The 26,805-nt window shown below is 43.7% G+C and overlaps 1 protein-coding gene across 1 annotated transcript in view; it reads right to left on the bottom strand.

Annotated features, from left to right (window-relative positions):
• LOC115659177 (transmembrane protein 104-like) overlaps nucleotides 1-26,805 on the bottom strand; it is a 99,118-nt gene that overhangs the window by 51,235 nt on the left and 21,078 nt on the right. The window contains exons 6-9 of the mRNA XM_030579040.1: nucleotides 26,000-26,120; nucleotides 22,568-22,667; nucleotides 2,256-2,361; nucleotides 2,042-2,135 (exon numbers count right to left, since the gene is read on the bottom strand). Of these exons, the coding sequence (XP_030434900.1) occupies nucleotides 2,042-2,135; nucleotides 2,256-2,361; nucleotides 22,568-22,667; nucleotides 26,000-26,120 (421 nt within the window). The remainder of the gene's footprint in view (nucleotides 1-2,041; nucleotides 2,136-2,255; nucleotides 2,362-22,567; nucleotides 22,668-25,999; nucleotides 26,121-26,805) is intronic.

Raw genomic sequence — 26,805 nt, 5'->3', positions numbered from 1 at the left:
AAAAGCTGCTGACCTGACTTCTCAGTCAGTTCTCTAACCACTAGATCACACTCCTTACCCATTCATATAAAATCAAATGTAAGGGCCAGACTAGCCTTCCCTTGGAGACAAGGATTTACAGTACTGAAGATCTGGCCCCTCATATTTAATACAACGTTCTGAGTAGGAGACTGAGCCCCTGAAAATGGCATTGGGTGAAGTGAAGTTAATTAGCCCATAAATTAAGAAAGACCCTATCCAGTCATCTGTAAACACAAGAGTAATAATGAGGAGTAGAACTGTGTTTCTCCTCATGCTCCCAATGCAAACAGGAAAGGCCGAGTGCATAGAATTAAATAAGCAAATGTGAAACTAGAGCAGCTCGTGCACAGATTTAAGAGAAGTAGCATGAAAAAACTGAACAAACTTCTAAGTGCAATCAGACCTCAAATTCTCAGAGAAGCTGCCAAGCTCATAACAGACCAGTGGGGTCAACAGCTGTAGAGAAGAGACAAGTCTCTGTCTTCCAAGCCTCCCCAACATTTCAAAATGCACATACTTGTCTAGTAAGTGTTTTTATTGAGTGACCAGACAATACTGCTTCAAATGCATTATAATCCTCTCTCTGTACTTCAACTCAAACAGCTGACACTGGTATCAATGCGTACAGTCAGGTGAATGATGAATGTGCATAACAGACATTTTTAATATAGTTTTGCAAAAGCCTTTCGTTTGGCCACAAAAACCCAAGCAAACAAAATACAACAATCCAGGATCATGCAAAGCTCTGGAGTCTCAATGAACAGCCTATTCCCATAACTCCTGGAACTGGTGAGAGGTATTAGGAAACAAAAGAAGGATCACTGCAAAAAGAGAACCAGAGACACCAAGTCACAGTTATTCAAGTACAGTTTGAGGAAGTAAGTTAAATATAACAACGTGTCCGCAAGTTCAGGTTCATTTGGGATTTACCCACGATCTCAGACCTTTCTGTCCTACCCACAATCTTCTATCACAAATGGCCTCAATAACTGCTGACAGGAAAAAATAATCAATGATGTAGGATGTTTTTTATAAACCATCTTGATTCCCTCTTCTCTGTCTGCAGCTAACTTCTGAGATATTCCTTAGCACTGAGTCACACATGCTCAGAGTAGAATCCAGGAGCCCTTCTGTTCATTTCAGTGGACTTTGGATCAAGAACCTTTTTTCAAAAGGTCTCATCTAACAGAACTGGGGCCAGGTTTTCAAAAGAGCTCAGTTGCAATTCAGGCACCTTATCAATAATCAGATTCTTCTGAAGTGCTCAGCACCCAGTAACTCCCATTGAGAGCAAAAGATTATACATAGGAGCTGCCAGACAGGATCAGACCCCTGGTGCATCTAGTCCAGTATCTTGTCTCTAACAGTGACCATCACTCTTCAGAGGAAGATGCAAGAAATTACAGACAGGGCAGTCAGTTCTGAGCTAATCTGTTCCCTCAGGGCATTATCTCCAAATAGTTAGCTAGAGGTTGGCATAAGCCATGAAGCATGAGGTTTAATATCCCTTCCAATCACTGTTTTAGTAATTGCTATTCTAATAGTAATTCTGGGTATTCCTGTGCTCCATATCAATGTGCAACGCTGTTCTGAATCTTACTCACAAAACGGGAAGCTTCTGGGTACTTTTTTAAAATGTGCCCTTGCATGATTTGGCCCAACAGAAACCAGGGCCCCCATCCTGCAAAGCTTTTGGCAAGTATTTAGCTTTCAAGGGCACCTAGGGAGGGAGGTGCCCAATTCCTATTGAGTTTCAAAGGGAATGAGGCCCCTAACATCTTAGGCCCTATTGAAAATACCAGTCTTATTTCATATGGAAGTCTCTGCAGGATGGAGCGTAAACCATTTGAAAGACATGCACATCAGTGGCAAAATATGAATTAAACAAATCCCTTAAAATGACCCTTGTGTGGTTTGGGAAGGCAGGGGTTGGAAATGTAGCTATTGTTCGAAGAGATAAATAATTCTACTCACTCAACAGCCTGAAATTATCCCAAGGCTGCTCTGTATTTCATCTTACCTGAAAAGGATACAATGGTAGCAAAGAGTTGAATAAATTTATTCTTCTGAATGGAGAAAAATGCAAACGGTCCTATCAGTAAAACAAAGCCAGCCTGTTCGGGAAAAAAAACAACACAAAAGGGGGAGGAATATAATTACTGATGGCTGACTCCTTTAATATAATAGCTTCTGCTTTCTAGGGAATTACAGTAAATGCCACCAAAAATTCTCACCAGAAAAATCCTGTAAGCATTAATCCTGCTGATGGGCCCCCAGCAGTGGATTTCATCATAGGAATTACTTGTGAAATTGCTCTCTCCTGTGCAACTAGGGATATTGCTGAAAAAAGCAGAAAGATACAGTGTCCTATCTCTGTTTGTAGAAGCAAGGCAGTTTTAAAGGCTACTCTAGTTTACAATGTGTGAAGCCAAACCTGAAGCTCTCCAGCAGCCAGGACTGGTCAGTCCCATGGCATACCGACCTGACAACCCTTCTCATGGCCAGCAGTGGCTCTATTGGAGATCACCAACAGTATGTCATGCCCTCCTCTTCCCTACTCCTGTCTAGTCGTTCAGCATACAGTCTGTATGCTTCCATGACAGCTCCTGTGCAGGATATGTGGACGGGTCCTGCACAGGAGATATCTTCTCAGCCTCTCCATTTACAAAGGTAAGGGTTTAGTGAAACATGTACATGACCATGTGTTGTACCATGCAGCATGTTGCAAGAGAAACCTGCCACCAAGGCCACTTGACAAGAGCACAGAGAATAACTTAGGTAAGATCTAATTCCCAGAGGTACTGAGCACCTACAACTCCAAGTGAAATCAAAGGGAGATGCAAATGCTCAGCATCTCTGGAGATCAGATTCTCACCCTGTTCCTAATCACAGCCACTTCCTCAAAAACATCTCATTTCTTCCTCTTTGGCCAGAAGCCAAAAGGATAAAACACGACAGACACTAGTGCCCTCAGCACACAGGTGGTGGGAAAGGGACATACCTCTCAGTTACATTGACAGATCTTCCTAGGACTTGCCATCAAAATAAATTCAAAAGGTCAACATCCCTCACCTCATCTAATGATCCATTTGTGAGTCTGCCCACTTCTGTAGCTTTCGAGAAGCAATTCTGCCTTGGAGAGGACAAAGACTCCTACAAGGGTCCCCAAAATGGAACATACTGTGGAAAACAAAGGGTATGTCTAGACTGAAAGTAGACACCGGTGGCTGGCCTGTGCCAGCTGACTCAGGTTCACAGGGCTCAGGCTGAGGGACTGTTTCATTGCAGTGAGGACATTCAGGCTCGGGTTGCAGCCCGAGCTCTGGGACCCTCCCATCTTGCAGGGTCCTAGAGCCCAGGCTGAAGCCTGAGCCCAAACATCTACACCACAATTAAACAACCTTGCAGCCTGAGCCAGAACCAGCTGGTATGGGCTGGCCATAGGTTTTTAATTCCAGTGTAGACATACTATAAGAGAGCTGGATGCTGTCACAAAGCTGAGCAGCTGTACAGAAAGTGGATGGAGTGCATCCCCTACAGGTCATGAATCTAAGTGTTATTATTTGTATAGCAGGAGTGCTGAATAAGCCCCACTATGGATCAAGCCCTGATGAGCTAGGGGCTGTATAAAACACACACACACAGTAAAAGACAATCCCTGGGTGAAAGAGTTTACTCTCTAAAAGAGACAAGGAACAGAAAGGAAGTGGAAGTGGAATACACCAAAGAAGCAAAACGGTCAGGGAGAGGATAGTATCAGAGGGTAGCCGTGTTAGTCTGGATCTGTAAAAGCAGCAAAGAATCCTGTGGCACCTTATAGACTAACAGACGTTTTGGAGCATGAGCTTTCGTGGGTGAATACGTATATTGATCTTCTAACCATACACTCTCTCTCTTCCATTACATGCATCTGAGGAAGTGGGTATTCACCCACGAAAGCTCATGCTCCAAAACGTCTGTTAGTCTATAAGGTGCCACAGGATTCTTTGCTGCTTTTAGGGAGAGGATAGGCATATCAGTGTATTAGAGCGTAATAAAATATGTCTAAGAAGCCAACACTCAATGTGTAACAGAGGAGTACAATTAAAATGAGTACAGTTTTCTATACATTACTTAAAAACAAAGCAGAATATAATAAACTCCCATCAATTTACACTGCAGCCTCTCAGCCTGACCCTTATTTAACGGCTGATTGCTTGTCTCAGCAGAAGAGAGCCTTGAAGAGGGACTTGATGTAGCAGAGGAGAAATGGCCTTTTGGAATGCTTCCCAAAGTGCAGATTAACACAAGGAGGAAACACTCAGTGCCTTTGGTGATCGGAAAAAGGCAGCCAGACAGCAGGCTGTGCCGTGGGTTTTGCAAACTACACCCATTTTAGACTTGTATCAAACCATCAGCTCTGCTTGGAAATGAACATTCTATATTCATTGAGTTTGGTGAGCCCTGAGGAAATACACCCAGACACACAAATAAACAAATCAAAAAGGCACCAGAGCAGAGGAAGGAACAGTGCTCCAGGCAGGAGAAAAGAGCAAGGTCTGTGGAATGCTTAGGGGGCTAGCCACACTCCCTTTCATCAATACACAATGTACACTGGAACGCAGGGGGAGCACCTCAGCTGGTATACATTGTCAGAGCTCCATGACAGCCATTGGAGCCATGACAACATACACCAGTTGAGGATCCACCATGCAGTGTTTAATATGGAACTCCAATGAAAATCTCACTGGTATTTATGAATACTGGGAAAAGGCCCTTCTTAAATAAAACACTAGGCCAGTCTGAATGATGGTCAGCTTAGGATTCAGGCCAGATACAAAAGCCTTTGCTCATCAGTTTTTACCCAGGAAAGCCTTCCATTGAGCTGTGGATTGGGCACTTGACAAATGTCACTAGAGTTGCTCATAGCTGCTCTCCCGTTGCCCTCTGCAACTATTACACAGCTATATCCCTTGCAACTCTGGCCAGCCCTGGGAGACATCAGCGAGCACTGTAAGGAGCAGCTTTATTTACCAACAGCAAGAGGTAGGAGGAGAAGCATCTGATTAGTGCAGTGTCTATCTTGGTGGTGGCATCTCTTCAGCAAACAGATTGCTCATTTCCCCCACTGAACCCAGCAAAGGAATCCATGGCTGTGTGTATCCAGCTACAAAACCACAATGCCTTCCCTTGCACCTCACACATTGTGTTTTGTTGTGGAATTCTGAAACAGTGAGAAATGCTGGTGTAATCTACCACACTTGAGGCGTCCCAGGTTTGAACCCAAGACCTACAGCACGTAATGAGCCTTTGCTGCTGGAGCTACAGGAGTCACTCCCTTAACTAGCAGCTATAGCTGACTCATTAACCTATTCTGTGGGTCAGCCAATAGAAGGGGACAAAGTCCTCTCCCAGTGTGGACTGGTCATATGCGTATGTTAATAACCAGCATATACTTGAAGCTCCATGCTATTTCACAGAAATGTGGAGGCCTTACCACTAAGTAACCAGGAAAACTGAGTGTACATGTGTGTGCACTGCTGCCTGTCTACCATATTCCAGTCAATTATAATACAAAAGGAGGGAAAAGCTTAAGATTTAGATTATGCTAGTTAATCACTTTATGTACCTAGTAACAAGCTTGTGACCTCTTTGATCTGTTGAAGTATCAGTGTTTACTGAGAGATACTGCATGAAGGACGTCTGCTTTTTAAAGAACTGCATAAAGAAACTAGTCTCAACACTTTCTTCCCCATTGAAATTTCCAGCAAATCATGCACCCATAATTTCAACAGCTGTGGAGAAATATCACTCCATTCAGGAAAGGAAGTATCTGCATATTCCTGCTTCTGACTATATGTTTCTCAAAATATTTCTGGGGGCTATCCTCCGAGTAATGAGAGAGGGAATTATGTTCATGACTTGGAGTTATCTGCACACCAAAAATCCTCCCCAATCCAATGCAAGAAGAGATTCCCAAAATATGCCAGAGTGTTTTAGAGACAAAGCTAGCCGTTCATAGCTGACTTCAGAGGAGTGAGAAACGTGGCTCTCCAAAATGTCATGTGAAATCTAAATGAGTATCGACATGTTGTGAGGGAGCTCATTTAGCGCAGCTGCATGTATCTGTGCTACTCTGAACACACACACACATCGAAATATCTTAACTAAAGATCCCCGAATACCATTTCCAGCACTGAGGTCCTCAATTAAAGAGAGTCTTACTCTAAAGAAGTCAGGCCACTATGAGTTTTGCACAGGATTTAGTCAAGACAAGAATCTTCCTCTACTGACATGCCATTAAAACAATGTGCCCTCGCTGCATGGCACCAGGAGGTTGCAAAATGAGTAGAGAGATTACACAGTGCCGTATAAACTAAGCATACGTATACAGTATACCCACGTACAGGGGTTAAACTCAACCCCTGCTAGCCCCAAAACTAAGCCTAGAAGTCATGCAGACTCCTTCAACCCCCAGAGCCACATCCCCTGTAACAGTTGCATTGGCTGTGTACTGCATTTAATGATACTGACAATTTACACTCTCTAATGCATTTTAAAACTACATAATTTACTCTTTCCCTTCCTTTCCTGGCTCCACCTACATCTTCCCCACTGCACACTGTGTATTTTTCTCCCTAATGGTTCTCAACATCTCTCCCTATTCTGCCTCTCTCTCCCTCTGTCCTTTTATATCACTTCTGCCTTTTCCTTCCCTGCATTGTTCGTACTACTTTCTTCCTTTATATTTCCTGTCCCTGATTTCCTCCTACTGCTCCCTTCACTTCTGTCTCTGTCCCCTTTTCTAGTTTATCTCCTCAATCTCTCTCCCCTGCACACTTCCCTCAGACACATGCTCCTCATGCTGCCAGTGAGATCAGCTACTGGGCTCTCCCACTCCTCCCTGGGGACAAAGCCCAGACTGCTCCTGCCATCTCTTTCCCAAGCTCACTTGTCCACTCCAAATTTCCAGTCACCCTGGGCAAGCAGGTTTTTATTATTATTAAGTAAGGTGGGTCAAAAAAATTCCCTCAAAACAGCTTCCCAGCCAGACTTCATCTCCCATGATGCACTGTGGCCACGCGACTGCCATGATGCACCTACTCCCCTCAATAAGTGGAGAAGCTGTCATGCATGATGGGTGATGTAGTCCAAACAGGAAGCCCTGCCTATAAAGGAGAATAGGCACCCGTCCTACAACTCCTATGAGGCACCCCTGCAGCATTTCATTTCATTTTTAATTTTCACTGAAAGCTCAATTCTGTGCACACCAAATTTTCCACCCAGCTCTATTATTAACAATTTATAGCCTGGTAGTGCCTAGGAGGTCTCACTCAGATCTAGGACCCATTGTGTTAGACACTTGTTGTGGGGTCCCCTGGAAGTCTTTTCCATCCTCAGTAACTGACCATCACAACTCCAGGTGTGCTTAACCGCACCCTACTTTATTATATCCCTTCAGCAAGCCACATCCTGGGTGTTATTTAGAGACGATTTACAGTCAGTAGCCTGCTTATCCCACTTGCTTCCATGTAGAACTGATAAATGAAATTGTTTTTAATTGTTCACTTTATTAATGTAACTTCTGTTCACCATTCACTACATTTGCCTATACTGTAACTTCTGTTCCATATTGTAATTCAAACCCCATTTTAAAACACTCACTCCATTTTGTAAAAGCTTCCTCCAACCTTCATTTTTGCAAACCCTGCTGTAATCTTATTAGTTTAGTTTAGATGTGTGAATGAGGTATGTATGAATGATGGAATCAACCTCCAGCCCCAGCCTGTCCTGATGACATAAAGTTCAAATACCAACGGCTGAAGACCTAGACAACAGCCCTAAACAAAGTAAGAAGCATCCACCCTAAAAAGAAAAGAACAACAGAAGGAAGATCAAAGCCAGGTTCAAGGCTGAAAGTCACGCCTGCAATTGATGGGTGATCAATCTAAACCCAGAGACAGCGTGACACAGCAAGACCTATAGACTTTGAATCCAAACTAAAAGCCTATAAAAAAGAAGGGTGAGATGAGAGATTCTGAGTAACATTCTGCTGCCAACATGGAAGAACATCGGTGCCTGCCCAACAGAGATCCAGCTCAGCCTTGTGCCCAGCTTTCCTGGCCAGTTAGCTGCCACAAGCTACGAACCCAAGCTGCAAAATCAAGCCATGAATTTAAGGTATCTTCAGGACTGGTAACTACGCAGCAGCTGCAGAACACCTGATGAATATGAGTGTGTGTGTGTGAATGTGTGTGTGTATATAGATATTAGGTATAATGTGAATTTGTGTGTGTGTGTGTGTGTGTAGGTATAATGTGTGTGTATAAGAATTAAGACAAATAGAGACCCCCACCTCTGTAAATTCATTTTTATCTAAAGATAAAAAGTGTATGTGAATGAGTGCCTAGTTTAAATGATGAATGAATGGTTAGGGAGATACCAGCCTGAAAAAATTCAGTGTCCGCCGAAGAAGGTGTCAAGTGGAATCAACCAGATGACCCCCGGAGGGCAAACTGTAATCCACCCCAAGCACCTAACAAACATCTGACAGAATGGAGCCAGCCACCTGCTGATTGATCAAGCAACAGCAGAATGAAACAACTCCCATGAATTAACATAGGGAAAAATCCCTATAAAACTGGACTCTAAAGACTGAGGACTTTGAGTCTATGGTTCTGCTGCCAGCCTCCAGGAGCATCAGGTGCACCTGACCCGGACTCGGCTCCACTCTTGTGTACAGGGTACCTGGCCAGTATTCTGTCACAAGCAACTTTAGGCTGGTAACTATAATATCTATATAGAACCTGTATGAATGATTGTGTGAATGGATATATATAAGTAATCATAGGAATAAGTAGCCAAACAACATTGTTTGCTGTTATCTTTTATTTTATTATAGTATTGACAATAAATGTGACAAATGTCTTATCCCCTTTAATAAGATCCTGCTGGTTTTTACTGGTCTAATATAATTGGTACAACATTTTGGTGGAGAATAGCGAAAGGGGAATTATTGGTATTTTTGCCTCACTTATTGTAAACCAATCTGTGTGCACACAACCAGCTCTACAGAGCACGGTTCTATTCTTGGTTAACCAAAGCCTGCTGGCCCCCGTGTGGGTAGCAGAAAACATAAAATTGTTAACAAAATCTGCTGGCCTCCGAAGAGGTAGCAGAAAGAAAGAAAGAAAAATCAGGGGCAGCAAGAGGGTCCCAGGGGCCAGCAGTGCTGCTTGCTGAACAAAATTAAAAATGTTTAAGAAAAGGCAAGGGAAAACAGTCCTAGAGGAAGAAATGAAGTCAAAAGTAGCTTCTACCTCACCTTTTTTAAAAGAGATAACGTCTTTTCAACAAATCCTGCAGAGATATGGGCACAGTCCTTAGACTGAACAAGCCCTTGCAGATATCTGCACCATTTTGGATCTAGAGGATAACTTGGCCCAATATATCCTCATATGTAAACCCCCAAATGCAACAAAAAGAGATGCTGCAGGGATCTGGCTGCTGTGGGAGGCTTGTAATGACAGCTACCTCCACCTAACAGCCTGCAAAAATGAAAAACTGCACCAAGATTTACAAACCCTTGCTGCAAAAGCGGAGAAATAAAAATGTATGTTGTACTCAAACCTAGTTAGATGCCCTTAAGGTTGAGTACAGAGAGTTAAAACAGCACTCTCACATCTTACAGCAGCAGTAATGTCAGAAAAAGGAACATTTAAGACCACAGAAGGGGCAAATTTCTGGGACCCCTCTGGAGAGTGGAAAGGGGGATATTTGGGTAGATTCCTCCTCCCAGGGCCAAAATGCCATTGCAACAGTAACAACAGTGCCTGCTTCTGCCTCAGACCTCCAGGCCATGGCAAAGTGGCTGGAGATTTTAAAATAAAAAAATCTAAAGTCACAAAGAAATGAACCACCTAATTAGCATTTGTGCAGCCCTAAGTACCAAACACACTGTGGCAAAGACTGAGCAGGGTCTGCCATGTGGGAGCACTGTGCTAATTTGTTTCTAAGCTTCTATTTTTCAGGCTCTGAACCAGAACATCAGGAGAGCTGGTACCAGCTGAAGAGTTATAAAATATCATGGTTATAGTGTCGCGACAAAGTCTGTGTTCAGTGTTCTGTGTTGCATGTTCTGTGTCTGTCTCTAGCTGTGTCCTGTGCTAGCATTGGGTCCAGAAAAAAAAAAAAAAAGAAATACTACACTAGACAGGACAAATGTCTTTTCCTCTCTCTACTTCCCCCAAGTCCATCCAACTTAGCAATCACCACTTGTGTCCAAAAAAAAAAACTTTGGTCCCCAGTGCATCAGGTTTATTTTTTGTTAGGTTATCTAATAGTCATTTTGCTGTTAATTTTTGTTATTGATACATTTGTATTGTCAGTAACATTTGCTTATATTGTTAATTCCACACTTTCCTCTATGCACTCTGGTTCTACTCCCCCAAGCCCTAAAGGGTAGTTCTTGGGCCCCCATAACCTGTAAGACCTTGGCCCATAATTGTAAGGCCCCATCTTTCAGGTCCCCAGAAACCTCTTGAAAACAACTGTTAAAAATAGGGGATTCTGCAACACTTTAGCAACAAAATGTTAAAGTCCAAATCAGCTTAACCTTGCATGACAACTGTGGTCCTCCTACAAAATCTTATTTGCTGTGTGCGCTTAAAAAGGTCCTGACTTCAGTAACTTTTATTATTTGATGGCTATTGCTGCATCAAACTTGGTCCTCATTTTATTTGTCAATGTACCCAATGATTGTAATGGTTTTATTGTATTCCCAATTATTATAACTATAATTGTTTTCATTTATGTGTAGGTTATATCTGGTGTTTAGTCAATTGTAATAGGTTTAGTTATATTCACCTAGTTATAATTATTTGGTTTGTTTGCAACAGATCACCTTGCTCTACAATGTCAACAACTACTGTAATGGTCATAAATCAAGGGGCAAAGTGTTGTAGAAGCAGCCCACCTGGTCAGCAGTTCTAAACATAATTTTTCATCCCCTCATTGTCCTATTAGTAATCCTAACTGTTATGTTGGTTCTGCCTTAAAACAATTACATAAAAAGTGTGACCCATTCAATGCCCCTGGATTGAAGGGTCAAAAGGGGGACAATGTAGAACTGATAAATGAAATTGTTTTTAATTGTTCACTTTATTAATGTAACTTCTGTTCACCATTCACTACACTTGCCTATACTGTAACTTCTGTTCCATATTATAATTCAAACCCCATTTTAAAACACTCACTCCATTTTGTAAAAGCTTCCTCCAACCTTCATTTTTGCAAACCCTGCTGTAATCTTATTAGTTTAGTTTAGATGTGTGAATGAGGTATGTATGAATGATGGAATCAACCTCCAGCCCCAGCCTGTCCTGATGACATAAAGTTCAAATACCAACGGCTGAAGACCTAGACAACAGCCCTAAACAAAGTAAGAAGCATCCACCCTAAAAAGAAAAGAACAACAGAAGGAAGATCAAAGCCAGGTTCAAGGCTGAAAGTCACGCCTGCAATTGATGGGTGATCAATCTAAACCCAGAGACAGCGTGACACAGCAAGACCTATAGACTTTGAATCCAAACTAAAAGCCTATAAAAAAGAAGGGTGAGATGAGAGATTCTGAGTAACATTCTGCTGCCAACATGGAAGAACATCGGTGCCTGCCCAACAGAGATCCAGCTCAGCCTTGTGCCCAGCTTTCCTGGCCAGTTAGCTGCCACAAGCTACGAACCCAAACTGCAAAAGCAAGCCATGAACTTAAGGTATCTTCAGGACTGGTAACTATGCAGCAGCTGCCGAACACCTGATGAATGTGGGTGTGTGTGTGTGAATGTGTGTGTGTATAGGTATTAGGTATAATGTGTGTGTGTGTGTGTGTGTGTGTGTGTGTGTGTGTGTGTGTGTGTGTGTGTGTGTGTTAGGTATAGTGTGTGTGTGTATAAGAATTAAGACAAATAGAGACCCCCACCTCTGTAAATTCATTTTTATCCAAAGATAAAAAGTGTATGTGAATGAGTGCCTAGTTTAAATGATGAATGAATGGTTAGGGAGTTACCAGCCTGAAAAAATTCAGTGTCAGCCGAAGAAGGTGACCCCCGGAGGGCGAACTGGAATCCACCCCAAGCACCTAACAAATATCTGACAGAATGGAGCCAGCCACCTGCTGATTGATCAAGCAACAGCAGAATGAAACAACTCCCATAATTAACATAGGGAAAAATCCCTATAAAACTGGACTCTAAAGACTGAGGACTTTGAGTCTATGGTTCTGCTGCCAGCCTCCAGTAGCATCAGGTGCACCTGACCCGGACTCGGCTCCACTCTTGTGTACAGGGTACCTGGCCAGTATTCTGTCACAAGCAACTTTAGGCTGGTAACTATAATATCTATATAGAACCTGTATGAATGATTGTGTGAATGGATATATATATATATATATATAAAAGTAATCATAGGAATAAGTAGCCAAACAACATTGTTTGCTGTTATCTTTTATTTTATTATAGTATTGACAATAAATGTGACAAATGTCTTATCCCCTTTAATAAGATCCTGCTGGTTTTTACTTGTCTAATATAATTGGTACAACATCCAATCCTGCCTACTCCTGCCCTCCTTCCAGCAGTTAATTAACACCCTGCCCAACTGCCTGTCTTTCAGTCAGGTCCTACTTAATGAGTCCTGGTGGGGAATTGAGTGACAGGGCATTGAGTCAGCATCTGACTTAGCACACGCAGTTACAGTGTTGTACAAACACAGAACAAACAACAGTCCCTGCACCAAAGAATTTACAAACAGTAAAATCTTTTCAGGCCCTGCCTGCAATCCCTCTCGATAGCCTCTCCTTGAGGAAGAGTGGCAGGAGCTCAGCAAGGCTCTGCACATTCACAAGGGTCCACCCACATGGAATTCCCTGCAGGATCAGGTCCTAGAGTATCTAGAAAAATAAATCTGCAATCGCCAGCAAGATTCCCACCACTGGATGAGCAAGTGCTCTTGGGAGAATTCCTCACTTGTGCTGGAAACAACTCGAGCATCTCTGTCGATATTAGGGATCTTCCTCTGCCCAGTACCCCAAATTCCCCAATTTATTTGCCATTATATATACACAATATATAATGACCTGTGGAAAAGTCAGAGCAAGGAGACTGAACATTCAGCAGACAAGCTGAGGAAAGGATCAAAAATAGGAATGGAAACAAGAAATGAGTCTGCTCGAGTAATGGGACTTTATACATGGGAGTTGTTTTTTAAGGAGAAGATGCGCATGTTAAAATGCCTCTGAACAAATCATTGGCCTTCATTTCTTACATGTACACACAAACTTATTTGAAAATACTGGCATTTACTCCAGCCATAGACAGTATTTCTCTCATGTTCATTTAGCTCCTAAAATTTTAGAAGTGGCATTGATATCCTATTGTTCCCCCTTTATTCTTCTTCTCTCTGCCCCATTCATGCAAAATAAGCTTGACTAAAGTTAAATTAAAGGCCAGATTCTTTGCAGTAGTTGCTAAAACGTCTGCACTCTACAGCAATCTGTACAAGACTTTTCCAGACTCTAGAGTGCCATCTACACGAAAGAAAAGGGATTTGCTGAGAGTCAGCCAACTGGAAATAATAAATCCTTTGGGGATGCATCACAGACTAATGCCAACAAGATGCTTTTTGGAACAGCTCTTTGCAGACTGCAGATGTTTTGTGGCAATTTTTTTTAAAGCACTAAAATACCCCTGTGACTGAATAAGCATCGCTCTCAAACAGCTTGTACGATGAGATGAGAGCCTTTTTAGTTTGGCTCCTGAATATTTATGCACTCTTAAAGAGAAATGCTTGCCTACCTTATTTTTCTAGGCTATTGTCAAAAGTTCACCTTCAGCCGAATTGTCACTGATCCTGCATGCTTCAATCTTTGGGCACGAGTTTGGCATCCATACACTGAGGCATGCAAAAATCAGCTGCCCCTTTTGAAAAAAATGTGGCCCTAATTGTTGAATGGTCACTTGGTATCATTACTGGATCCAGTCTCTTGCGTGTCAGTGTTTCACAGACTCTTATTAAAGAAGAACTCTGTAGGCACAGATTTAGGCTTGGATCCTGCAGTGAGTCAATGAGAAGTGCCGGGGATCTGCCTACAGGGAATTACTTCAGGACTGGAGTTTCCAGAGCTGTTTGAGGCAGGCTTAGAATCTATCCCTACATGATGATTTTAAAATCTCTATCTAGGATAACCACCTAGCAGTACAGCAAAGGCAGCCAAATCACATCCCCCAGTGCACGCATTCCACCAATTCACTGAAATAGGGCAATGGAAATATTATCCAGCTAGGAGTGGCTCCATAACATCCATATCCTCCCTCTGTTTGACCACTAAGAGAACCAGGAATCTATAACAAAACAACGTATTTCCCATGCTGATTTTCCAGACAAAACAATGGAGGAGTCTCAGTGTGCAGCTCCTCCAACCAGCTGCACTGAACACGTCCAACAAAGGGCAGCTATAACTGCAGCTGGACAGCCTCCTTCAACATGTAGAGATGTGATGCACAGCAACAAAATTGCAAAGAGCTGCTCTCTCGCTCTCTCTCACACACACACACACACACACACACACACACAGAACACCAAGGGTATGTCTCCACTGCAAAGAAAAGCCAAATCCCAAAGCTTGGGTCCATTGATTCGAGCTCACGAGGCTCAGGCTGTGGTGCTAAAAATAGCAGTGTAGACATTTGGGCTTGCACTGAAGCCTGGCAAGTGGGGAGGATCTCAGAGCCCAGGCTCCAGCCCTGGACCCGCAAGCACGAGTCACCTGACGTGGGCTCTGAGACTTGGCACCACAGGTTTCTCTTTGCAGCGTAGACATACCCTAAGAGCAACAGCAACAACAGAGAAAAAATAAGCTAAGAATATGGACCACTAAGGCCCCAATCCTGTGATCTCCATGTGAAATACATGTGGGCAGACCCCAATGTCTGGGGCAGCACCCCATCGACTTCAACCTTTATGCACGACATTGCAGAACTGGGACCTAAGTGATTGTCATGTGTATAGTACTAGCCTGGATGTCACAATTCTTCAGTAACTCAATGTGCCGCAGTTGCTCAGTAATATGGACAACATATGAGATAATTTCCTTGGGGGGAGAGGGAGAGGAGATTGGATATTATTTAATGTCCACTCTTTGTGTTCCCTGTAAAGTGGAACTGTGCAAAAATTCCCACCAGTTGATTACACCAGCCTCGACAAAGGCATCACAGCAGCAAGCCGGGGTGATAAGATTATAGAGCTTCCACTGGCAGAGATGTCAAGAGCACAGCATCTATTAAAGAACTACACTGAAAATAAATGGAGATCTTTCAAAACCCAGTGTAATAAATAAGGCAAGTCCCTCTCCAAGACAGCTCGATTGCTTTTCATCTGAATGAGCCTCTGCTCAAGGGGAAGCAAAGGGGGCCCCTCACCAGACTACACGATGGATGGGCAGAACAGCAAGTGACTGGCTGCAATGTTGGTAAGTGCTGGAGTTGCACTGTAATCATACATGGCTGGGCTGGGCTGGGCTAGGCTTGTCACATCTCAGTGGACTGGGTTTATGGAACAATTAAATGATTCGTGTTGTATAACCAGCTGAAAGTGACAGCGTTATTTCAGGAGGTCTGGATGTTACCCTCTTGGGAGTAAATCCAAATCCTCTCTTCCATGGTCATGCAGGGCTCTGGATGCAGTGGATCAGGGAGCAGCCCACACATGGGATGCGAACCCCATATGCACTTAGTTTGAGGGGTTCAGGGAGCAATGGTACAGGGAGGATAGATTTGCTGCTGCAAATCCACTAGCATCTTCCTCCCAGAGCAATGGTGAAGCCTATCGCAGCCTGAGGGTAAACAGTTTTATTCAGCCAGACCCAATCAAGGTTCTTTTTTTCCCAACCCCAGCAGCAGCAACTCATCTACCAAATATGCCCTGACATCCCAGCCCTTTCAAGAGAAAAGGCAGTAAACCAGAACCAAAGATGGAATTTTCACATGGGCACAAGCATCCAATTGCAGGATCAGGGCCTATATGCACAACTCCCCTGTAGCAGTATTAGCAGAGGTGTTATCAAAGGGGAAAATATCCCTTCCAAGAGTACTCGCTGGCTTCAGATGGGGAATTAGCTCTAGCTTTGCTTTTAACTGGACTCCTGTCGCCTTCATCTATTTTCATTGAAGCCAGCTCTGAGAACTCACCGCACATACTCAGTACATATTACTCATTCACCCTCACCCTCCCACACCCACACACTCCCCTCAATGCAGGATAACCTCAGGGTTGAGAAGATATTTGAGTGAAGCTAGGGCTATGGAGAGAGCAGTCAACATGAATATGAATTTCCTCTCTCCTAGGCCAATGTCAAATTCTAGCCTGACACATTAGTCTTTTAACTAAGCAACAATGAAACAGCCAAACAATATACTGTACAAAGAGACCTTATTTGAAAGGCAGACTTTCAGCACAGCGCTCCCTTCCATAAATGCAATCTTTTCTTTGGGTTTTAAATTGATGCTCAAGCAAGAAAATGCAGTAAATAATAGAATCAGGTGAATAATGCAAAAAACATGTTCCATTAATATTTCTTCATATTTTTAAACAAATTCCCTTCAGCCACATTCACGAATCTTTTGTGCTTGCCTTCTGCAGACATTCATGCTTTGGGGAACGTGGATTTTAAAGGCGACTTGCACTGGAACGGATTGGGCTTCTGAAATTACTTTATATGGATCAAGAAAGCTGGAAAGTTTTAGTCTGGTTTCAAAAACTTGTTCTGTTTGCTTTTCACCTATGAAAGGACTGCAAAGTGTGGTCTTTAGTTTTGCTGGAAGCCCCAGGTATGAATGTGAGCAGTCTTGACCCATAAATCCAATGGTGAATGTGTTGTATCTTTACTCCTGAGCGCTTAATAGGTATTACAGTTAAACAAGTGTTAGCAAACAAGAAAAAACATTTACACTAAGGCCCTTTTACACTGCCAGAGCATTAAGGGCATGAGGTATAAATGAGAATCAGGATCAAAGAGTCTGACTACAAATCTCTTCCTTTGGCTATTTAACTTGTATGATTTCTCTAATTGCCATAATTCTCCCAGATCTCCAGTTGCCCCCAGAATCTAGCAGGAAAAACAGGGCAAACAATATCTGGATTTCTTCTTATGAATAAAAGAAGCTGGAAAAAATTCTACTTGTGCCTTCTTTCTGCATCACAAAGGAGGAGGAAAATGTGCAAACCCAATTTTGTCTTTTTCAGGTCACTTAACCATTCACTTTACAACTCTTTGTATTCCAACTGGCTGAGGAACATTATTAGCCAATCAGAGTGCAGGGACTTGCGCCTCATCACTGATTGTGGCTGCACACTTCCAAGCACATCTGGACTTTTTGGTGATACAGAACTCTACACTTTCCCCTTCAGTCATCCCATTCAGGATGGTCCCTTGGCTACCACACTGTCCAGTTGGAGGAGAAACAGCAAGTTAAAATTCAACTGAGGCAAAACTGAGGTGCTGTTCCTGGTGTCATACCTTGGGCAGTCTGACAGCAGGTTAGGCACGACCATTTTTCAGACAGTACAGTGGTGCCTGGTAAGACAGGTGCGGAACACAGGGGTCACCCTCAACTTCTCCCTCACCAGAGGCTCACATTTCAGCCGTCCTCACGAACGGTTATTACTACCTCCAGAGGGTCCTGTAGTTTTTCCTTTGACTTGTAAGTTGCCAGTCATTCATGCCTCTCTCTCTCATCCAGGCTACATTATAAATTCCTAACAGGCCTCAACATTTGGTGGGGATGGGGGGTTCAAAATGAACTAAGGGAATTAGGCACACATCCCCAGTGACTTACAATGGGATTTGAGAGCCTTACTCCCTTCAGCCTCTTTGAAAGAAATCCAGCCTTAACTCATTTCCTCTTTGCTTTTTGTATTCTGTGTCTGCCCCAGTATCCAACCTGTGCCTCACAAGTAAACAGGGCTAAGGACCTGGGAAACTTCTGGCTGACTGTAGTGACTGCCCTCCTGGAGTTTTATTCAGTCCATAGTTTCTTGAAAAACTCCCAGGAATAGACTGCTCTGCATCAAATGACGAGTGCTGATGGGATCATCAGTTATGGGTCACAAAAGAGAACCTACAGAATATTAAACAACCCGCTAAGGAATCTTTGACAATATCTTGTCTTGGCTTTACATTTTTCTGGATCTCTTGTTCCAACAATTGAGGGAGCAGCATAAAGAAAAAACACATTACTAGTCCTTAATAATCATACTAGCCAGGTATGTCTGTGAAAAAGCACATAGATTTTACATGGATCTTAGTCTGAATCCTCCAGAAAAACACATTGATTAATCCCAGAATAAATGGTCACCACAGAAATGACAAGAACCGAACTAAGTGTTCCCTAGTCTCTGAACAATTAGAATAAATTAGCTTAGCTCTTCTGAGCACAGTATTTCTAGCCTAGATGTTTTCAAAGCACAATGCAAAATCCATTCTTTCATAGTTGCTCATGGCCAAATAGTGAGGAGGGGGAAAGAGAAGACAAGCAGTAAGCAGCGGAGTGCTCAGATACCATGGCAATGGGAACCACATAAAAACCTAGACAGATAAAGAGAGAGAAAGAAGGAAACAAGAGTGGATGGAAGATATTGAATCACAAAGAGGTGGAGAGCTTAGGTTCCCTTGGACGATGGCAGTGCCACTTAAAATAGTGTATTGAGTGTCTACTGTAGATACCACAGAAATGGACACCAATATCTAAGATGGATGGTCAGATTTTTCATCTCATGAAAATCAGCATAGCTCTATTGAAGTCAGAGTAGGGTTGCCAACCCTTCCAGATTGGCCAGGAGTCTCTTGGAATTGGCCTCAATCCCCCAGTTGCTATTGAAAGCAATCCAGGAGATTTTAATAGGCCAAAGGTCAGGTCAGCGGTGCAGTGGGGATAAAGCAGGCTCCCTACCTGCCCTGGATCCACATGGCTCCTGGAAGAAGCTGGCACATCCCTGCAGCCCCTACAGGCAGAGGCAATCAGGGAGTCTTCATGCACTGCCCCTATCCCAAGCGCCAGCACCACAGCTCCCATTGCCCAGGAACCATGGCCAATGGGAGCTGCAGGGGCAATGCCTGCAGGCAGAAGCAGTGCACAAAGCCGTCCTGAGCCTAGGAGCTGCAGGGACATGCCAGTCGCTTCCACGAGCCACCTGAGGTAAGCACCACCTGGCCAGAAGCTGCACCTTGCACCCCCTCCTGCACCCCAACTCTGAGCCTCATGGCAAGGGGACACTAAAGTCCACCTCAGCCCACCCACGGGGAAGAGGCTGGCGCCACGGGCAGGGGCTGTGCTTTGTGGCAGAGGAGCTATCAGCTCCCCCACCATGATATGCAACTCCTGCCTGTGCTGCTCCATGCCTACAGAGACGTGCACTTTGGGGGGGAGGGTGTCAACTGTGCCATGTTAAAAAGTGGGTGGGTATAGCCCTTCCACTTCTAAAAGTGGGGGGCATGACCCCTTCCTCCCACCCCCCCGGTCCCATTCCTGTATCCCTGGAGTAACCGACTGGTGATGCTGAGATCCGGTATTCCTGACTTTTTCAGAACACTCCATGGGATGAGTAGGCATGTAAAGAAAAGTTTGAACTAGTGGAGTGCCCTGTTGATATCCCAAAGGGTTGCAGAACATTGTGCGATTGACTTAGCAGAGTTACAGCTGAGCCAGAACAAAGATTATACCCCTGTTTGTGAAAGGATTTGGAATTCCTTTTTCTTCATAGTTTTGCACTCCCCGTGCCGGTTCAAACAAAGCACCTCACCCTAACAGGTGCTGAGCACCTAAAGAAAGGCTCTGAGCATCCTCAACTCATGCAGGGCTGCCCAGAAGGGGGGCAAGTGGGGCAATTTGCCCCAAGCCCCGGGCCCCACAGGCGCCCCCACAAGAATATAGTATTCTATAGTATTGCAACTTTTTTTTATGGAAGGGGCCCCCGAAATTGCTTTGCCCCAGGCCCCCTGAATCGTCTCGGTGGCCCTGAACTCACGCTGCCTTCAGCACTTTGCAGGATGGGAACCAAATTCTCTGCTGTTGGTAACTCTCAGCCAACAACAGAAATACACAAAGGTATTGCTGAAGCACCACTGCCCTCTGCTGCTCAAGAGGAGAATAAGGTAACACCATACAAAAGAACCCACCACAGTGAAAGGCCTAGAATTCACTCCTGAACTAATATGTCTTCAAACTGAGGGTTTCTTCCTACTCACTTCACACCCCCAAAAAAAAGCCAGTTTATTTAAAGGTCTTCCTGCACTAGAGAGATGAGCAGAGTTGAAAATGCTTTGCAAACAGCTCTCCCACCTAGCTGCAGACTATAGTGAGGAAAAGAATATATAATTAATAAAGAGTATTTGAAAATGGTGCATGGGGATCAAATGTGTACTGTATTTATGTATTGAATTCCAAACAAAGTATTTTATGGGCTGGGACAGTAGGGCGAGACTCAAATGATAAAAGGGTTTTAACACCACATTGATGACATCTCTTAAGTATGACAAGCCCTGGATTTATCTCCGGAAGCATACTTTCACCACCACAAACAACTGTTCCTTCCTGTGGCTGTTACTAGGACTGTAGCCATCACCCAAATCTTTTGACATAAAATCAGTGAGTGGGAACCTAAAGCTATTATAAGGTGAGCAATGAGGCTGAAATCGATGCAGAGGTTCAGTAGCTTGTATTATTTCTGACCCACACTCTAACATAAGAGGTTTTTAAGGCCCAACTTGACAAAGCCCTGGGTCCTGCCTTGAGCAGGGGGGTAGACTAGATGACCTCCTGAGGTCTCTTCCAACCCTAATCTTCTATGATTAGTCAGTTATGATTGCACATAAACAGAGACTTAGCCACATTTTACCCTTCACTGGAAGCAAAAGCTGAAGTGAAGCTATAAAACATTTTCTATCATAAGGTCATTTTCAAAAATTCACACATTTCTGAAGAATACTCCTGTTGATGTCAGGCTGTGTCTTGGGGGCAAGGAAGGGAGAGAGAGAAATCATTGCCATCCTTCTTTTCTTATGAATAGGAATCTACTTAAATCGTAAAGAAATCATAAATTTTTCATGGGTTGGTCATGGCATAAATAGCAAATTTAATGGACATATTCATACCACGCCATCCTTTCTTCTGCGCTACTGCTAGCAGCAGTGCTGCCTTCAGAGCTGGGTGCCTGGCAAGCAGCTGCCACTCTTCGATCACCTAGCTTTAAAGGCAGCACAGAAGTAAGGGTGGCAATACCATGAACCTCCTACAATAGGCTTGCAATCCTCTTTTGGGTCAGGGCACCCAGTTTGAGAAATGCTGTGTACTTTTCTATACTTTCACCCTTTGGAATAAGGTAAAAGTACACAAAAGACCAGAATTCATGGGGGAGACCAGATTTATTGGCTCGTGCTGCATTTTTCACAGCCGTGATTTTGGTAGGACCCTACTTATGAGACATTCAGGCGCTATGGAGATGAGCAACAACTCTCTCAATTTTATTGCATGTAACACAATATTTAGGATTTTTCACAAATCCCAACCTCCAAGAGTCATGTTATTATGTGAGAACCTCAGCTTTCATTTAATTTTAAAAAAAAGGTTTTAGCTCTCATGATTGCAGAATTGGTGTGAATCTAACTTAAGCTCCACACCACCCTCTGCAACATCATGAAGGAGGAGAATTAAACACTGTCTTTGCCAAGTCTAATAAGCACATGGGGTGCTCAAAGTTATAAGTAATTAAGGGTTAGATTCTATTTCTATCTACCTTAGCGAGGGAGTGTCATCACCTCAGTTTTTAAGCAGAGTTCCTCATTAAAATCAATTGGGAGTTCTTAAAATATACAGTACAATATAGCCCTAGATGTTTAGATCATGCTCATCAGCCCAATCTCATGGTGTCTTACCAAAATTCCCTAAAGCCAACGAGCAATCTGTGCATCTCTCCCTAGTCCCCAAAGTGAGCAGTTGCTTTGATTTGTTCTTTATTATCACGACAAGGCTAGTGTAAAGGATGGGCTTTACATTTTGATTAAAGTGGAGTCATGGGTGGGGTTCATCCTCAACTTCTGCAGCAGGGAAACCATTGTTCCTGCGGTCAGCTATCATGGCAATTCTGAACCCCAACAGCTAAGCACACCACCAGTTCAGACATGTGAAGACCCTCATAGGTGTGCCACCCTCAAAGAGCTAGATTCTATAGGAGAAATAAATATCAAATATGGCTCCTTAAAAGAACCTTTTTACAGTTACCTATTTACACTGGTATCTCTTTAAAAATCCACTTCCTTGCCTGCCCCTTTACCTCACACAGTCTTTGCCCAATGCAGACTTGACACTAGTAGGGTGACAGTGGTCCCAAGTCAGCTCTTGGTTTTTACTGACTTCTGAAAGGAAACCAAGTTTAACATGGATGCAGTTGGAGATGCTGTTGAGGAGGAAAAAAATTAAAAAAGCACCGTCTGTGCTAATTTTTATGAATTCTTACTGACCAGAATAGTTCTGTGAGGCTGAAAGGTACCATGGTCAGGAACATGGCCAAAGATCCATATATGCCTAGCATTAATGTAATTCGACTCAGGAGGTCTCCAACTGCCAAGGAAAACAAAAGAAACATGAAACTGATTCAGACTTCGTTGTTATTTCTTACTTCACATTGCTACTCAAAATGACTGGGTGGAAACTGATGGCATGGTATATTATGCTATAACACACACAGACCTAGGTGAGACAGGCAGAAACAAAATACACAGCTAGATCTATAGATTGGAACTATAAGGGTTTCCTCTGTCTGCAGGTGTAGACAGACAGCAGTATAAATAAAACAGTATGGGACTGATCCTCTGCTCAGATTGAAGGGTTGGATTCACCTCAGCTGAGGATCTGGTCACGGGCACACGTGGAAGGAGAGATGGAGAAAGGGAGAGATTATTAGTTTGCAGAGGGAGAGAATAAGAATCTCGAGGTAGAGCTTGACTTTACTGGAGATTAGCCATTTTCCACCCACTAAGGATCTGGCCTTTTGTTTCCATGATTTAGAGGATCACTCCACTCTAAGGCAGAATGGAGGGGGAGACCTGAGTCCAATGTGCATCCTCATTACCTCTATGCAGTCATGTAGCTAGGAGTGGAAATTTGGGTGAGCCCCGACTTTCGGGTAGACAGGCAATGACAGACTGTGCTAGCTCAGCTTCTCCCCTGACACCACGCCCTCATCCTAGCCCTGGTGCCCACAGACACAGGGCTTCATCTGTCGAGCTGGACACGTGCATTCCTCACCTTGGGCAATCACTGCCAGCAGCGCTTTCTCGGTTCACCTGTCCTGGGGGAAGCCATGGCATCACCTTGCTCCGCATGCACAGGGATCTGGGCATTATTGAACCTGGCAAGGACCCGGCCCAGCACTCCCGCATGCCTGCTACCCCCTTCCCCTCAGAGCAGCTGCCAGTGGGGGCCCAACCATTCCCCATTCAGCAGTGGGGGGGGTACGGCAGCCACCCCTCATGGGGTTCATTTCCCAGCACAAATGACCCACACTGAATTTTGCGTGAAGGAGGGCCCAGGCCCCATGCGTGGGTGGTGGTTCCCATAACCTCCTTTCCCCACCTCCGCACATTAGCGGCCCGATGGTACGGCCGGGCGGAGGAAAGCGGAGTGGCAGAACAGCTGAGGTGCTAATGTGTCTCTGCAGTGCCCTCCTCTCTGCTTCGTCATGTGTGGCCGCTGCATGCTAGTCAGTGCTCCTGCTCCTGCTAGACAGCCCAGAGAGGTAAGGGCATCAGGGACCCTCTGCCCTGGAGCTCAGAAAATGGCAAGGCAGAGCTGTCAGAGCATAGCTTTCTGAAGAGTGGGCGCATAGTTCTGTCCTGGATTTCAGGTGCCCGAGTGACGCTCGGGGCTGCTCTGGCAGCACTACACCCCTGCTCAGATTTGGGTGGGCCTGGATGCTAAGTGGGTTGGCCGCAACCTATCCATGGCTACACCCCTGCCTCTAAGCAAAGCCATGCAACTCATACAAATACCTTTCTTGTCATCTGTTCCCACCAGGTACTCTTGGGGGGATTCTGGGCCAAAAATTAAAAATTCTGTGCCAAAAAAAATTTAAAATTCTGCAAAATTCTGCATATTTTATTTGTCAAAATAATGCAATATGATCACACGAGTTTCAGTTGTTTTGGTAATTTATTTAAACTACAATACAGAAAAAAAGTCACAATAACTATTCAGCATTTCCTAAACACATGAAAATTAAGTTATAAATACATAATAACTAATACTCTAAATTGCAATTATAATCCTGGATTTTCATTTAAATTACATTACAGAACACCAAACAGCCAAAAAGTCATTTTAAATTACTCAGACTTTCACACATGAAAGTCATACAGTTTTGCTAATTGTTGTCCTGGACCTGACTGGGTACTTTGGGAAGTGTTTGCTTCTGATTGTCCTGACATTTTATTGACTGCTTAGTAAATGTTTTATTCGCCCTTAAAGTATTTTTTTTAATGGTTAAGTATAATAAATCCTGAGCTGTAATCTAACCCCATTGTGCCACTTTGGCACAGGAAAAAAGTGAGAAAGCACATAGATCCTCCTAGCTGATTCCCTTACTGTCATTTATAAAGCTCTACATCACTTTGGCAATGTAGAGGCCTTAAAATGTTTATAGGTTTCATGCTGTTGGGTGAATTGACTGAGATTGGGAAAAGTTAACTAACATTAGACCATTAACACTGTTACTACGCAGGCAGGCTCAAAAAATGAGATCAATTAACTAGCAGACAGAGTGCTACATTTCTGCCTCAGGAACAGTCTCTTCCTCCTGTATAATAAAAAGACCTATCCCTCCCCACCCCTGGCGAGCCACCCTCTGATGGTGATCAACCCCCCTCCCTCTGCAGTGATTTGCATCTCTGAGGCTGCTCCAGGCACGCTGCAACAGACGCGTTGCCTGGACTGCTGGGAAAGAGATGCATGTCCCCCCACAGATTTATTTTGCATTTTTCTGCATGAGGGGCACAGAAATTTGCAGACAGACAATCTGAATTCTGCGCCCCTGCAGGGGTGCAGAATTCTATCAGGAGTACCACTCGGTTGCATTTTATTTTTGACATTTTTTTCACAAAGACTCTTGGGGTGAGGATTACTTTAGATACTGGAACAGCCACTAAGTCCCATGATGATTCAGTCACAGGGAGAGATCACAGTGCATCATGGGAGATATACTGCAGTCATGGAGCAAGGCCCATATGGGTGAAGGAGAGCATAAGGGACCTAAAACTACAAACCCATAGCACCATGGCAGCTCAGACACCAAGACTGATGTTGATCCAAAATAAAACACTGACATTTGCAAACCAAATATTTTCAGAATCCTTCATCCTCAAAAAGTTTTTCTATTTTCTCCCAATCTGGAGGTACCACTTCAAAATGGCAAAACAACACACTTTCCCACAAGATGGAAATTCCATTTTTCAATCAGCTCGCCTCAGAACATATGCTCATGAGACACCACCTAGGAATGTTACAAGACCTTGATGAAAGACCCGTGAAGCGAGGGAACCAATGGAAACATATCCAACAAGAAAGTTTGGAACTTCTAGGACATTGCAGCCGAGTAAGTTTAGAGGATTGTGGAAAGAATTAAGCTTCAGAAACTGGCTTGGTTTGGATCCAGAAAGGGCTTTGTATGGTGTTTCACGGACAAAAACTTTCAAGAAATGTAATTACTTGTACCCACAATTCCCAATTCTGGTTACATTTGTAAAGTGCTCTGCTGAAAGCACTGGTAACAGACTAAGCTGCCACAACCTCATCCAGCTCCATCCTGCAAAGGTGGACATAGAGAGAATAACTGAAAGTTTCCCAGAGAATCAGTTCCAAAGCAAAATAGGAAGGCAAAACACAGCCAAGAAACCTACCCGTACTGAAGTACATCTTGGTCAGGTCAGTCAGAGAAAGCAGCTCATTTATATCAAACACACTTGGCTTTGGATCATCTGGCAGGCAATAGCAGCAGCAAATGTACTTTGATGAGAATTCCTTCAAGAGAACATAAAAGGGAGAGAACCATTTTCTGGTCATGTGCACTCTATGTAACACACTGGCAAAGCAGGTATTGCATTCCACTAGAGGACAACAACTTACTATTTATAAAAGACTAGGGAGATACTCTTTTAGCTCAAGTGGTAAAAGTTTGTTGTTGTGGTGTTGAAGATTCTCAGTTAAAATCCTGCTGGCAATCCATGTGAGATGGGTTGTTACATGTACACTAAACATGAGCATATAACCCTCAACTGGGCTTGGAATTGGACACTGCTGTGGGTGCAGAGTTCAGAGCTGGCGTTGGCATTTTTGATTGGGACTGCAACACAACAGACTGGGCCTGAAAAAACCCTCCCCAGACATAACAGTGTTTTATCGCACTACTCTGCACAGAGCAGGCCTAGGGATTCTGGGACGTGTTCCTTAGCAAGATGATTCTTTGGGGATATATCCCACACAACTGAGGGGAGGAGAAATTTTTGGAGGTCTCACCTCCAAGGATCCTAAGGCACCATAGGCTTGGCAGGGCCCAAACACTGCCTCCAACAGAATTTAAAAAACATTTATAGCACAAAAGGGCCCTATTCACGACTAATTTCAGTATGACTAACAGGATGCTTTCAATGTCAAAAACTTGTTGATTCAGCACTTTCTCTTCCCAGCTGCAGCAGCTGTTCATTGA

The sequence above is a fragment of the Gopherus evgoodei genome, chromosome 10, assembly GCF_007399415.2.
Source record: "Gopherus evgoodei ecotype Sinaloan lineage chromosome 10, rGopEvg1_v1.p, whole genome shotgun sequence".
Lineage (NCBI taxonomy): Eukaryota > Metazoa > Chordata > Testudines > Testudinidae > Gopherus > Gopherus evgoodei.
Note: the sequence above shows the minus strand (reverse complement) of the source record. Positions and strands in the feature narration are given on the sequence as shown.